At 45.1% G+C, this 15,379-nt stretch overlaps 1 protein-coding gene across 13 annotated transcripts in view; it reads right to left on the reverse strand.

The window, feature by feature from the left end:
• Nucleotides 1-95: 95 nt before the first annotated feature.
• The window catches only part of LOC117603369 (uncharacterized), a 34,467-nt gene continuing 19,183 nt past the window's right edge, over nt 96-15,379 (reverse strand). For 10 of the 13 annotated variants that reach the window (XM_034322432.2, XM_034322436.2, XM_034322434.2 and 7 more), the window contains exons 5-6: nt 15,091-15,150; nt 5,397-7,571 (exon numbers count right to left, since the gene is read on the reverse strand). In XM_034322432.2, the coding sequence (XP_034178323.2) occupies nt 6,844-7,571; nt 15,091-15,150 (788 nt within the window). In that variant the 3' untranslated portion in view covers nt 5,397-6,843. Of the gene's footprint in view, nt 4,635-5,396; nt 7,572-15,090; nt 15,151-15,379 lie in introns of those variants that run through there. The other 3 variants (XM_034322446.2, XM_034322445.2, XM_034322444.2) reach the window with 3 other exon arrangements.

Below are 15,379 nucleotides of genomic sequence, written 5' to 3' on the forward strand. Positions count from 1 at the left end.
ACGTCGCAGGTATAGCAGACCCCTTGTGGCAGCAAGCTACCATGAAAAGGGTGCGATAATCTCATAGCGAGAATCGCCGACGGTGGACCTGCTAGTTTTTATTCATTTTTTTTTTTTTTTTTTCGTTTTTCCGTTCGGTTCGAAATGACGATAGTTTTTTAATCATTAAAAGACGATTTTAAGGTTAGACAGACAGAGAAAAAGAAATGAAAATGAAATAGTACGTGAAGTAGCGTAAAACGAGAGACAGAGTTAGGTGTAAGAAATGTTTGAAGCAGAAAAAAAAAATAGAATAAAAGTGAGACATAGAAACAGTAAATAAAATAGATTTATGAAGAGTTTACGGAGAATTAGAGAGAAAAATAGAGAGAGAGAGAGAGAGAGAGACCAAGCACCAATGTCCGTTATAAATATCGACACCCAATTAAAAAGAAAAGATATTTTTCCGTTACGAACCAATATTTGTGGCGTAGGAGGAGGCACACGGAGAGCCACGTGTGTGGATGGACCCCCAGCGCAAATCCGTGTTCGTGAAGGTAGCGGGTAGGTACACACAGAACAATGACGAACCAGAGCCGAACGTATAGCCGAGCGAGCGGGACCGGGAACAAACAAGAACAAAGATACGACTGCCATTAATATCACTGGACAAGATTAGTGTACGCTGATGGTATTCTTCAATGCGCAGGGCCGGGGGTTGTTTTGGGGCGGTGGGGTTGTAAGGCAAATCATGGATTGCGTTGGTACATCGTACGAGGTGTGACAGGGTTTAACAGAGGAAACAAACAAGGTGGTATAGGAGGCAAGAAGATTGTGAACATGGGGGCTGCATAAAGGGTAACAAATTTCGGGATAAACGATAAGGAATTTCGAAATGTATCGAGGGGCCGCTGATGGCCGTGGTGTGTTTCGTTCAACCCCCGGCCACAAGAACGCAATGCGGCCGCTCAAAATATTTGCGCGTCTACTATTTCTCTTTCTTTCTTTTCTTTTTCCTTTTTTCCTTTTTTCTGTTTTACCCGTTTGATCGTTCTGATCGCAGAGAGAAAGGTGGCTCGGGGCTCTGGTTTGTCATTGACCGTTGGGTAAGGCAACGATCGAAGGATCGTCAGCACCGGAAGCCGGGCTGATTCTCAAGGAATCACGAGGCACGGTTATCGATGCGCGTGCACGTTCTTGCGCGGCCCTGAGCCGTGGATTGAGTCGAGGTCTCCGCTGCATTCTCCGTAGCGATTTTTTCTTACAAGTTCTGTACGTACGTTAAGGTAACGTTCCTTTCCTGTGTATACGCTCCAAGGTAATGCGAAACACGAAACACGAAACACAATTGAGAGAACAGCTTTAGCCGAGGAATGCAACGGAGAGCTCGCGGTCGTTGCGAGGTGAAAGCGAAACAAGTGGGTCCCGAAGACGGGTTCAGCCGCTTTCGTCCGAACCTGAGGGACGCGGAAACTTGCCTCTTTCTTGCTCTTTCATTCCCTCGTAAGAAAGGAATGCTTCCCTTCGAAGGAGAAAAAGAGAAAGAAAGAAAGAAGATGTATAGAGAGCGAGGCGAGACGGTATGGTGCGCGTCCTGCAGGCTGATATAACGGCGTATTCACGAGAGTCTGACCCTCGGTGCTGTGGAGCGTGAACACGCGTACCCATTGACTCGGGGAACGACGGACACGGGAGAGGCACCTCGGTCGAATATACGTGTCACGGGGTCTGGGGCTTTACAACAACACGACGTATATCACGGCGGGGTGTGTATTCGTGTATGTGGGTCGGCCGGAAGCGCACGCAGGGCAACGAGGTGTAACGCGGCCAAAGAGGAATAGAAAAGAAAATGCAAAACGTCCGAGGTTGCATAACAAGCTACTGCGAAGGTTAACGAGCGGCACGACGTTACCCGCGTGCACCTTTCTCCGATACGTGAAAAATAAGAGGGGCCGCTCTCTCTCAGCGTACAAAAGAAACATTTTATTTCATAAATTATTATGGTAAATTGCGATAATAATAATAATAATATAATAATAATATAATAATAATAATAATAATAACATAATAATAATAATAGTAATGTAATAAGAATTATAAAGAGACGATTGTCACCGATAATTAATTCACTCGACAATCTGATTAATAGTAATGAAATAAGAAAACAAGGATACGATAAGCGTATACGTGCGTGAGTACTATTGGACATACGCTATCCCCAAAAGCCCGATAAGAGCAATTAAAAAAAAAAAAAGAAAAAAAAAGAAAAGAAACAACGATATTGGAGATAAAAGAAACAAAGTATGTACTAAGTATGTGCGTGTGTGTACGTATTCATAAATTTGTATGTACTTAGGTAGTTACGATTCGTATCGATAATAAATTTAGATATAAAAGATATTCTCATTAACACGAGTACGTACGCACGCACGCGCGCTCTACGGCGTCTAGTATTTTATTATACTACTCTTTTCTTTTTATTCGATCGAACAGATTTTATTTACATACTAAGCAATAGGAGACGCTGCTCTTCGTCGTGAACATTCTACGCTCGAAGCCTCAATATTTTCGCGCGAGCCTCAAATCGATTGTATCATAGAACGTTCCAGTGTATCAAATTTCTTTGAGAGAAAAATCACGGCAGTTATCACATTATGTTTTTCCGGTTTTCTCGCGGTTCTGATTGCAAGAGAACAAAGAGAAATATAGGAAATGAAACGCGTCTCGAACGTAGAGTAAATTCGAATTAACGCTAAACCGTGTAGCGCGAATGATGCCATCGTTGAACCACCAATCGGAATCTCGGTCGAACCGAATGTAACCGCTAATTTAGCAATCGACGTTGATTGTCTCGAATGAAATTATTCTCCGGGGTCGATAACGCGGTCGCGTATACACGGAACGACGCTACAGACCCATCGTTCTCGTTACTATTTCCGGTATCGCTAACGATTCCCCAAAATTCCGATTCTCGCGCGTGTTCTAAGCGAGAAGGAACGAAAGTATTTTTTTTTCTTTCTTTCTTTTTTGTTTTGTTTTCGGTATTTTCATTGCACCGTTTCCCGCAAGAACAGGTATCAGGTAATTTCCTTTGGCTGCACCTTAAGGTACCTACGCGCGTTCTAATGCTCTCGTTACTCGTCGCTCTGAATGGACAGGTATGAGAATGGTACGTGTGCAGCGAGAAAACGAGCATGATAGAGATGTGAGCGTATTCTCGAGACCAGTCCCATATTCTCGTACGAGTCTGGACGGGAAAAAGGAAGAGAAAAGACAGGAACAGGATGTGAAAAGGACGTGCGAGCGAGCGCGTCCAGTACCTCGTCGATAAGGAGAGCATCGCGATTATTATTAACTTAGGTACGCTAACTTATACTTTAATTTGACGTTTGTACTGCGACTTGCTTTTCAGTAAAGAGCGACTACCACCGATTCACACCACCGTTCGCGAACAAATAGTAAGTAAATAGAAAAATAACAAAGGAACGTTGCTCTATTTCTTTCTGCACGAGAGCTAAAGTTGAAAGAAAACGTCTCTCTGAGCGAGGAGTTTAATCTCGACGTTCCTAATTATTTACACCCAACGCAACGTATTTATACCTATATAAGTGTGTGTATGTATATATATATATCTCTCTCTTTTTTGTAACTTTAGTAGAAAAATTAACTTTCCGCGCGACACCAGCGCAATTCGAGCTCTAGCTTTCCCTCTTTCGCTTTGCCATTCGTACAATATACCCTTGTTAAATCCGCTCGACGGTAAACTTGGAAAACTATAATAATAACAGTATCGCCTACTATCACATGGTCTTCCCCGCGATTCGAACTCAAAGACAGCACTATACCCGTAGCCCAGTCTCTCGTCGTGGAGGGGTGAAATGCTAAAGCGAATGATCCGCGGTAACGCAGCCTATCCTTCTCGATCAGATGAATCTCGAGCGACAGAATATCGATGCCGTACGAAACCGATTGATTCGAGTAGCGTATTTTAAAATAGAGATTCTTCTAACGGGGTTCGCGTACACGAAACGACGTAGACGTAAACGTAAGCGATTCTCGCGGTTCGAGCGAAAAGTATACGCGAAACACCGACCTCGCGTCTCGTCCAGAGATATGTACACGCGTCGATGATTATCTGCGAATGGTCTGTCCGCTTGTAAACGTCACGGCCAACGTTCGATCGATCCCTCGTCCTCGAAATATCAACGAGGATTCGAGGACCGAGAGATGATTTCACGGATACTCGGCACCCCTGGTCGATCTTACGGGGGTTTATCCTAATCGCGACTGTGATTGTTGTTGGTCCTGGGGTGGTTGTTGTTGTTGTTGTTGTTGTTGTTGTTGCTGTTGTTGTTGCTGCTGAGAGTTTACTCTCTCAGAGTGTTCTCTCTGCTCTCTCTCCCGTTCGCGCATCTGTTCCATCTCCTTGCGTTGCTGCTCGTTCTTGCTGTGTTGGCGATGATAGATGCTCTTGTGGTTGCGGAGGCTGTTCAGGCTCGAGTAAACCCGCTTGCAGATGTTACAGATCGGTTCCTTGCTGGGCCTGGTGTGCACGTTCTGTATGTGCCGCCTCAACCGTGTTAGGGAGGTGAGGATTTTGTTGCAAGGCTCGCATCGAAACTCATCGGACGCGCCGCCGCTGCCGGCCAACTGACCTGGCGGCAGAACCAGAGACACACAGGGGTTACTTTTGGTTTTGTGCTCGAACGTCCAGAGATCTCGGACGTATCGTAGGTCGGACACACGCTCTTTTAACGCGGAACGAGGAAAGCGTCGTGTGTTCCCCTCCGCTCACAATAGAGTCTTGTCTCTCTCTCTAGCCACGCAATATCGCGTGTGTCCTCGTTATTGTTCTCTCATTCTTACACCACCATCTACCACCATTTTTTTATCCGAGCCGAGAGGGAGAGAGAGAGAAAAATTTCGTGCGCCCTCCTCTCGATTAGTCGCGCACGTTGCACCGTCACCCGACCAAGCCGTGCTCAAACTGTCTTTTTTTTTTTGCGTTACTTTGGAACCACGTAATTAATATGCTTGCAGGTGCTACCAGACACACAGCATCTTCATCGTATGCCCATTTTACTTTTCATTGTGTGCGTGTATGTGTTTTTTTTTTTTTTTTTTGTTACAACACGATACGACGTCCGTGCTTTCCGAGGAAAGTACCTTCTGCGAGTCGTCGTCTCACCATTGTCACCATTTTCTACTTAATCTCGATCGATCCACGCAGCTCTGCGAAGCAGCGCGTCTTCGTTTTGTCTCTAGAACTCTAACCACTAGAAAGAAACATTTACAAATTCTCCTCAATGCGTTTGCAATATGCATCCGTAAAGGTGGAGTCGAAACGCAATGACAATGGCTCGCGACTGTGTTGCAGAAGGCTCTTCCTTGTCGAAAGGCAACGTGTGCCGTACACCTTTCTTTTTTTTTTTTTTTCACGATTCATCGTTGTGCTCTTTTTGGTTTTATTTTAGCATATTACGATAGTAGAGTGCAAGCAATTCCAAGATTCCAGTGAACGATCGTGAGCGATGACGTTAGTGTTTTCAGAGCACCAGAGATGTATCCATGTTGATGCATATTATTTACAGCAAGACAGAGCAGAGTAGATCTTGTAGGTAATTCGTGTGTGGATATATATATATATACAAGAGTATGTGATTTTTGGTCTAACGGAATGATGCGATGAAACGAACAGTTGGTTTCTTGGTCATTGTTTCACGGTCGGGTCATTGTGATTCGCACAGCAATCTCGACGCGCATGACGAGAAGAAACGCAGCTAAATGGGAGAGGAGCATCTCGCGACGTTTCCCGACAACTCTATCCCACCGCCCAGGGTTACTGGTGTTTAGCAGTGAAACAACACAATTTCCATTCCTTCGAAGCGTGTTTTATTATCTTTTTAACTGATCTCTAAACGACATTTTTCACGATAATACGGTTCTAAGCATCGTCCTTTTACTGTTAAACAAAGAAACGGGCCAGAAACGATCGTCGCCCTGGCATGAGAAAGGCGAAGAAGGATCGCAAGGTGAAGCGGACGGAACGACGAGAAAAGAAAGGAGAGCTCATTTTTCGAGGCTCGACAGATAGATGGGTCACATTTGAAAACGCTCCGTCGGCAAGAGCTTCCGGTTCGACTGTTGGCTCGAACGAGGCGGAAGCCACCAGCAGCGCTGGTGCAATCGACGGGAAAAGCTACAGGGTTGAGACTTTATCGTGGTCGGTTACGCGGGGTGAACTACCTCTGGCTAGTAAACTCGGGGGTAGATGAAGAAGAGCACAGTCGTACCGAAGGAGAAAACTATCGATTTTGCTATGAAAAGACAGTCGTTCGAACTTGGCATGGTATAGTCCAGATGGCGGAATGTATTTCCGGTTTGCAAGGGATGGTACTGCACCTTCCTCGTGCAATCTCATCGACTAGCTTACGGCGAAGCAGAGAATCTTGTAAAGGAAACGCGCGTGTTAACAACATCTAACCGTTCTCTTTGGCGTGCATCGAGGTAACTCGTTTCAAGATTAAGGGGACTAGCTTTAATCACGGTAACGCGATCGTTTCTCGCGAACGAAATGGCAAAACAACGTCCAACGGACGAAGCTACTGGCGGATATACTATATGAAAATCTCAAATTAATACTTAATCCAACGATTTATACGAAAAGCATCGAACGGGACGTTTTCGAACGCGAATGGAAAACTGTCTGCTTCCTTTCTCATGCCGGGAATCGCGAACGTGGACAGTTTCGAAACAGTGCACGTTTTCCCTCGTGCTTTTGCTCCTCCGTTTCGCACGGTCCGCTTCGTATGGATCTGATGGCTCGGGGCGGAAGACGGAACCTCGGCGCAGAGAATTCGGTCACTAAACCATGGACGCTGGTAAATACGTGACCTCGCACTGTTCCTCGTGCTCCTTGCGCTCTTTCTTCGCGTGGTACTGGCTCTTGTGACTGACCAGACTGTTCCTGGACTTGTAACTCCTGCCGCATTGGTCGCAGGACAACGATTGCGGCACGTAAAAATGCGTGTCCGCCAGATGCCTTTGAAGGGACCACGCGCGGGAAAAGGTCTTCTGACAAAAGCTGCAGTACGTGCCACTGATCGAACGACTCGAATGCGAATGCTTCGATTCTTGGTCGATGCTCGTCCGTGAAACTTCGCGCAGCTTTGGCATCGATTGATGATTACCGTTCTGCGTGAGCCAGCGTAGATCGGCAAAAGATATGGTTTCGTTCGACGCCGTTCTGGCTTGTTGTTGGTGTGGCCTGTTGGTACTCTGTTGACGAGTCTGCTGACTGTTAGCCACGTTGGCTGAACTTCGATCCGACTGCAGATCGATCTGCTCCGTGAGCAAACAAGACTCGAGTTCTTCGATCTTCGGCGACAGAGGTTCCGACTTGAGCACGATCTGCATCTGATCGTTAATGTCGTCTAAGAGATCACTAATGGGCAGTTCCTGGTGTTGCTGGTGTCCCTGCACCATCTCGCATTGACTAGTTCCTGTACTTTGGCTCGACTGGCCGGTTTGCCGTTGACCGTCTCCGTTGGTAGCGGACTGCCAACCCCCGTCCTCCTCGGCGACCTCCCGGTCTGCAACCAAAGAGGAGGGGGCTGAGTCCACCGAGATGTCAACCGAGATTCGCGCTGATCAATTAAAGTACCGACGATTCTGACGACCCTCGTTTCGTTTCGCGCCGAAAGGCTCGCGGTCGCGATAGAAGAAGGGGTGGCAGCGCGTTCGAGACAAAAGAAGAGAAGATGACGAAGAAGAAGAAGAAGAAGAAGGAAACAACAGAAATGCGGCTCGCTTTACGACTAAACGGATACGGATGTTGTTAATCGTCCAGCGGTTAAAAGGAATCGTGAACACCGAGAAGACGAGGAACGAAGAGAGAAAGGAAGGGTAGAAGGAGGGTTGTAAAAGGTGGGATAGGGGAGCTCAGGAAGGTAGGGCGAGTGTACATTCATCGTCTCATAAAAGCCAGTATAACGTCCGTGAGGATGAGATGTCGATACAACGAGAGAGCAACGGTAGTAACAGGAGTAAGAGCAAGAGCAAGAGCAACAGCAAGAGCAGGAACATAACGGCGATGCTTCTTCTTTGCGGGATTTTACCCAGCCGGTTACCCTAGCAACGCAACCCCCCACGACCTTCCCCCGTTTTTCCGTGGTGCCGGGAAGGGGATATATACCTAGGATGCGTATTATTCTTAATAACCCCCGTATGCCGTTGCGCTGTATTATGACTGATGTTGACTCTAAGCGCGGAGAGCCACGGCGATCGATAGCTCGCTACCACCGCGACTACGAAACCGAGAGAGCGCAACGACCAAGGGAGGGCCAAGGGGTTGCAAAGAGGAGAACACGAAAGTGTGAGAGAGAGAAAGAGAGAGAGGTAGAGGATAGGGCCAAGGGATCGGCGGGGAGAGAAAAATCTAAGTAGCTTCCGGATTGGTTACGCTAGTCTTACGAACTTTTGAAAGAGTTACGTGGACAGTAGTGGGGGGAGGAGGAGGAGGAGGAAGATGGGGAGTCGCGAAGCAAGGAGGAGGACGACGTCAGGAAGAACTACCTTCTCCTTCGACCGCGGTCGTCTTTCTATCCGGATGCGGTTGCGCGTTTCGCGAAATCACTGCGATCAAACGATAAGTCTTCTCGGATATTGAAAATCGTATTTATGCGTACTCGTTAAAGGGTATTACTACCGCCTTGGAGGAAAATCCGTGCAATAAGTAGATGCAGCTCGGTAAAATTACGTAAAGTACGGATGAAATACGGGACGGATAAAAGAACGAGAACAGAGCGGGTCAGTTTCTTTGAGAGGAACGTGCTCGTACACTGATGGGAGTAGCGACGAGGCTCGAAACTAAAGTGCCTCAATGAATTAAGCACCGCAACCAAGTAGACCTTCACCTTGTCTCGAACCGTATACGCCTCTCTCAGAGAGATCCCGATCCACCCGATACGTAAACAAGCCTCGTTGAATTCTCGAAGCCGTCGCGAACAATCCCGGAACGAGGAGGATTCGCGACGACGCTTCGAGCCGCGCGGTGATCGACGATCGATCGCCGCGAGTTCTTTTGCCTCTCGGCTCTCTTACGTAACTCGCGCGAATTTGCGAAAAAAAAAAAAAAAAAAAAAAAATAAAAAATGTTGCGTCGACTCGATCGACAGGTTACACGATTTTAGTTATTCTCGATCATCCGATGGACTCAGCGACCAGAAAGCAATTCTTCGATGGAAACGTATCAGCCGTTTTGGAAAGTATTGCAAAAAAAAAAGATCGAGCCATGACAGCAAATGATATAGAGCGAAAGTGTAAACGCCCCCCTCCTTTCTCTCTCTCTCTTCTTGCTCTCCTGCCCCTCCCTGACCCGTCGTTCCTAGGCCCCCCTCTCTCTCTCCCGCCCCCGATTCTCATTCTCTCTCGTTCTGTCACGCTCCACCCGTCTCTGTCACACCCACGCTCACTGTTGCGCAGTTTTCGAGGTCACCTCAAGTTCATCATCGATAATAGCACAAGGCGAAAACAAGCAGCTAGACCTGGGCGTCCCCGATAAGTACATACTACAGATAAAAAATTCCGTCGGATTTGGTTCAGAACGAACTTTCGTTTGGCCTTGGCGGGCGCCGCGTTCGCGTCCGCGCCCGCAACCCGAAAGTAAATTGACAACTTGCTAGACGGATGGTTGGCTACCGAAACGACCAACGACAAATGGCTGAATGTGCGAGTACGTGGTGTGCGGCGAGTGCAAGAGAATAAGACAGTTTAAAAAACGAAAAAAAAAAAAAAAAAAAGAAACAAAAAACAAAAAAAAAGAGACAGAGACACGAACAAGTATCGAGTAAATAGACGTATGCAAGGAGGACTTCGCGGACGTCACGTAAGCAAGAGAAGGCAGAGGAGAGGTTTTTGCACACCATCGGAATCGCCAACGTCGCCAGATGGCAGCATGAATTCCACGTTTCGCAAACAGGCCATTAGCAAACGTTACGTAACCCGAAATTTCTTTTCAAACTAGTTTCCTCCAGTCTTTCGATATAACGTCGCCGTCCCCTTCATCCCTTTTCACCCCACGCGCGCACCTATTGTTTGCCGGAACAAGTTTGTCCAGCGTATCGAACGATACGGCTGTTACCGATCCTTTCCTCCCTTCTTAAGGCTCGTTTTCGCGGAAATGTATGAAGAAAATGGCGTGGAAAGTCCTGAAGGTGGATCGCACGATGGGGAAACAAGAGACGTGGCGTAGAGATAGCCACAGATTCGAGGAATTTGCTCGATTGTTGCGAAGTCAAAGGAAAACTAGTAGAATAGGTCGAGCGTGCGGAACATGTCCGGTACCAGGAACGTCCCGTGAAATAAATATTTGCTCGATGCGCTGCAACGCGCCCTCTTCTGATACAAAGAGACGGAGAAAGAGGATAAAGTGATCCTCGACTCCAGAGCCCGGCACCCGCTATTTTTATGCAGCCTGGCTGACTTTTACAACAGGTTACCGCGCGGTTCGCAGGCGTTCGCGGAAAAGAGCAGAAAAAACGAACAAGAGAAAATAAAGGAAAATAAAGGGAAATAGCGGAAAAGAGAGGAGAAGGTCGAAGAAAAGGGAAGGAACGGGATGGTGGCGGGTGCCGTTACTAGCGACGCATCGAATCCGGCTCTATTTAAACAATTTTAGTGCTCAGCGGGATACAAGCTAAGAATATCTAGGCCCGGGGAAAGAATTTCTCCTCTCTTTGCGATAATGACATCGAAACCAACGAGAAACGCGGACATAGAGGCGCGGAGAGAGAAAAGAGCAGAATGAATAGATTTAAAATTAGACCGCGATAAACGCATCTTTCTGCGGAGCGTGTCGGCTGCTCTATGCAAAACTGCTCTTGGCCGCGCTCAATAAACGCGACCTCGCTGGCTGCGAAAGAAATACGCGTAAAATATGCCGTGGTCGATGATCGTCGATCGTGGGGCCGCGCGCGAAAGTCTGCCGTACAATTTTATTTTAATTTCAAATGTTCCGTACGAAATTGACGACGTTTCGGGAAAGAGAAGAGACGAAAACAACAAACGTAGTCCGAGTGCGAAAGGTTAACTGGCTCGATCGTATAATTTCCATTGTTTCGAGCGATTTCCTCTCGCTGATCTATAAAAATTGTGCATAACGGAGCAACGAATACCATCGATTACCGGCTCGAAAACACACCTCCAACCCGAGGTGGCCAGAAAGAAACGAAGAAAGAAAGTAGGAAGGTTGAAAAACGAAGAGCAGATTTTTCGTCGAGCAAAACTAATGTTGGCTAGAAAACATACACGGGCAACAGACACACTCTTTTGCCATATGCTCGCAGCCGCCTGGCTGTTGGAATAAAAAGACGTTAAACGAAGCGAGCAAAAGTGTCAGAGGAACAAAGAAGCTTGCTCACGCGCGCTGTTCTAAGGCTGATCGCGCGACAAGTGGTCGTACGTTGTACTTTCTATCTGGCACACGATTGTTTTTTACGTAACCAGACCATTACGAATTGAAGACGATTAAAACGGTGGACCGAAACACGCGATTCACTGACGCGAATAAAATTTCACTTTATCGCTCGTTGCCGGCCCGATAACGGTCTTTCCAAAATTGATCTACGAAACTTCTAGACCCTTGCTCCTTTCTTTCGATTACGTCTGATAAGTATCGCCGTTTTTACTGCTACTACTACTATTACCACTATCACTATTACTTTTATCGTTCGAGATCGTTTATCTGGTCGAGAAACAAGCATCGCGGAATACGGCAGATTGGAGTCACATTGAAAATCGAAGCCGCTGTCAGCATTTAATTTTAACACAAACTTAGTATGTATGTCTGTGTGTACGTAAGAGAGAAAGAGAATGATCGTTCGACGTTATTGTCGTTAACGAACACGGAGTAGGTGGAAAGTTTCGCGGGACCGACGACCCTGCAACTATCTCGCGCGTTCATTCGGCTGAAACGTTGCCAAAATCACGGAGCTGCAACTGGCTCGATTCGATCTGAAAAATATATCTGTCGGTACAGAAACTGTACTAAGATTCGAATGCATACAACGCGGCCGTGATCTCAGCCTTAGCGAGATAAAATTACGAAAAAAAAAGAAAAGAAAAAACAAACTTGAACGTAGAAATCGCTGCGAGTGACCGATTAGAGATGCCTGCATTTTAGAATTTCAATTTGAAAAGAGTGAAATTTTTGCGAAACGGGAAAAAGAATGACGCGGGATATCGTTTTTAACGAATCGTCCAAACAACCCGTCTATTTTTGCATCGAAATACCGCAACGACCTCTACGCTCGTTCGCTGCGTTTTGTTGTCTGCTGAACAGAGAAAACTGACAGATAAAGAGAGTGAAAGAGCGAGATAGAGATGATTTTTGGAAAAAAGAAGAGAGAAAAGGTCGCGAGAGGATCGAACGGGTTAAGACTACGGGTCAAAGTCAACCTCGCGAAACCAGCCACGTATAATTTAATGTGTCTAATGATTCGCTGTTCGCCGAAAGAACGTGAGTGGCGTACCAAGGTCGTCGTATTTTTAGTTAGGCCAATGTTTAGTTCGCCACGTCCGTCGGAGATAGAGGGACCTTGAATTTCGCGGATAACATCTGCGGCCTTATCGACGGCCCCTGATAACTTTTTCAGTACTAACCTAGTATAAGCCAGTCGTTCAAATATTAATCGAGAAGGCGGCGAGAGGCCACACCTGAATTTACTTAATGACACGCTGTCAGAATGCATTTATTAAAAACCTCCTCCTTCCCGTTTCTTCTCCTTGCGAACGCGATCGCCTCAAGGCGCGCAGAACAATCTATCCAATTTCTTGACGAAACTTTCCTAGATACAGAGACACGGCAATGTCGTAATGCCGTGAAAATTATTCTTAATTTGTCTCGCGAATAACGAAGAAAGAGAAAAAGAAGCAAAAAGCTATTTTTTTTTTTTTTTTTTTTCACTTGGTCTATCATCAGGATATTTCCTCTTACTATGGAAACGAGGACACCTGGCCCTTTCCCGATAAAATTCGCACGTTTATCATTATTAACTGTGTCTAACGTTTAACCCCCAACCCTGGAGAACGACACCCTAACGCGTAGACCGCGTCGCGAGCTACGATAGATTGGGCAAATTTCTTCGGTCGATGCAAATTCAAACGGGGAAGAAAAAAACAGAAAATAGAGATCGCCAATAAGTCGAAAGATGTACAATAACGCGACCATATGGTACGCACGTCGGGGTCAAATGTCGCTCGAATAATATAAAAGAGTGTGACAAACTTGGTCGACCTATCACATCCTCTTTCGTAATTGGAAACGAGCAGCAAGCTGCAAAGTGTTCTCTCCTGACGAAGCGTTTCACAATTATAATTACGTACAATTACGGGTGTAACTGTAAACTTTCGGATTAGTACGTACGATAACGTCTGTAAAATACATATAATAAAAAGAAACGTGTATAATATATAAATATGATATATATATATATAGATATAGATAAAAATATGTAACCAAAATACGTATGTATACATGTATACAGAAAAAAGATATAAATATATGTACATAATATTTGCAAATATATAATAATAATAATAATATTGTAAGCAATGTCATAATGCTGTCGTATCGGCGATATCGCGGTAGCGGCTTGTATTCCGTTACCAAACGTTCATAATAATGGGACAACACTGATACAAAACTTGACGACGAATTGGACAATACGAGCACGGCACGTGTATAATAAATAATAATGCGAACGATCATCAGTCATCGATAAACGACGCTTGACGCGAAAACTCACGATACTCGAAAAAAAAAAGCATTTTCGTATGATAGTATCGGATAGTATCTACTTTTACTACTCGTTATACAAAGAGAACAGTCTGTCGCTGCATCGTTAATCGTCTCAACTTCTTCTGTGCTTATCATTTTTTATTCTTTTTTTTTTTTTTCATTTAAGAGGGGACAGGGATATATTTCGTTGCATTTCTTTTTTTTTATGGTTGTTTACTTATGCTTTTCATTAGACATTATATATGGTAGCGATTGCGGCGGATACTTTGTACAGTGATGCCAAACAATGATGGTATATTTTTTTTTGTTCATCGGAATTTGGTGCCAATTAAAATGATCGCAGCGAATTCGACGACTTGACTCGAGCGAATGTATCTGCTGCTTGCTGTTTCATAAGGGAAGGAAAAAGAAGAAGAAGAAGAAGAAGATCCTCTTCTCGTTCGCGATTGTCTATGAATCGTATCGATCGTGTACGTGTTTTCGTTTCGTTTTACGAGAGGTACAAAGAGCAAACGTCGTAAACAATTTAAACAGATTTGTTGTCGTTATATGCCGAAATATGATAAATAGTGTTACGTCTGTAAAAGTCCGGCCAGATTTATCTGGTGCTCAACGGGTACCACGAAGTTTGAGGAAGAGAGCGAAGGGGAACCAAACCGATAGCGACACACGAAACGGATAGGTCAGCAGATAAATTCCTTCTAACGTCGCGCGAATTCGTTGATAATCGCGCGGGCGAGAGAAAGAAAAAAAATATAAGTGAAGTTATGACATCATGAAATGCAAATGCAAGGCGATTCGTAAGTATGTACCGTATAAGGAATGATGATATCAATGATTTTTGTAACGCATGCCAATTAGAAGAAGTTTTAATCGTCCAAGCAGACAGTAGTGCTCTTTCACCGCAACCAAATAAATAATATACATATTTATATATGTATAATGTATATATATATATAAAATTCATTCTTGTAATTCGTGATTTTGTTAGTGTTTGATATAACTGCACAAGTCTTTTTTTAGTTACTTTTTTTATTAGAGTGAACCGCTACACCGCAGACAATTGCGGCCACGATGTATCGACTGTCGGTGGAAAATAAATGGAACAGCATAGAGAAAATGCCCAACGGAAAATCAAAAGAAATCAATGCCACGAGAGAATCTACTCGGATGTGATTTACACAACGATCGACACACAGGGACAGGATAATTGCAGCAAGGGGGGAAAAGCTCTTTCTCTCGGTCCAGAGCGTTCTCCGGTGGCATGATTCTAATGATTTTTCAGGACAGAGCTAATAGTAAAACGTTCTTACCTTGCGAAGTTCCTGCCAAGTCCGGCGATTGAAACCCGTGGCCCAATCCTGGAAATTTCACTATCGTCACACGTAGCAACGAACATTCTTTCGGTGTTAGAGATCAAACAACGGCCTGTACGCAGCATCGCAATTACTCCAACGAAAGAATCGTCTGCGATCGTGAAACGTGAGGAACGAATGAAAACGAAAATGGATAACAAATAAAAAAAAAAGAGTGATGAATGTTTGGAATGAAATGAAATGAAATGAATCGAAACAAAAGTTGAATGAATGGAAAAAAAAATTA

This window comes from Osmia lignaria, chromosome 4, assembly GCF_051020975.1.
Source record: "Osmia lignaria lignaria isolate PbOS001 chromosome 4, iyOsmLign1, whole genome shotgun sequence".
Taxonomy (NCBI): Eukaryota; Metazoa; Arthropoda; class Insecta; order Hymenoptera; family Megachilidae; genus Osmia; species Osmia lignaria.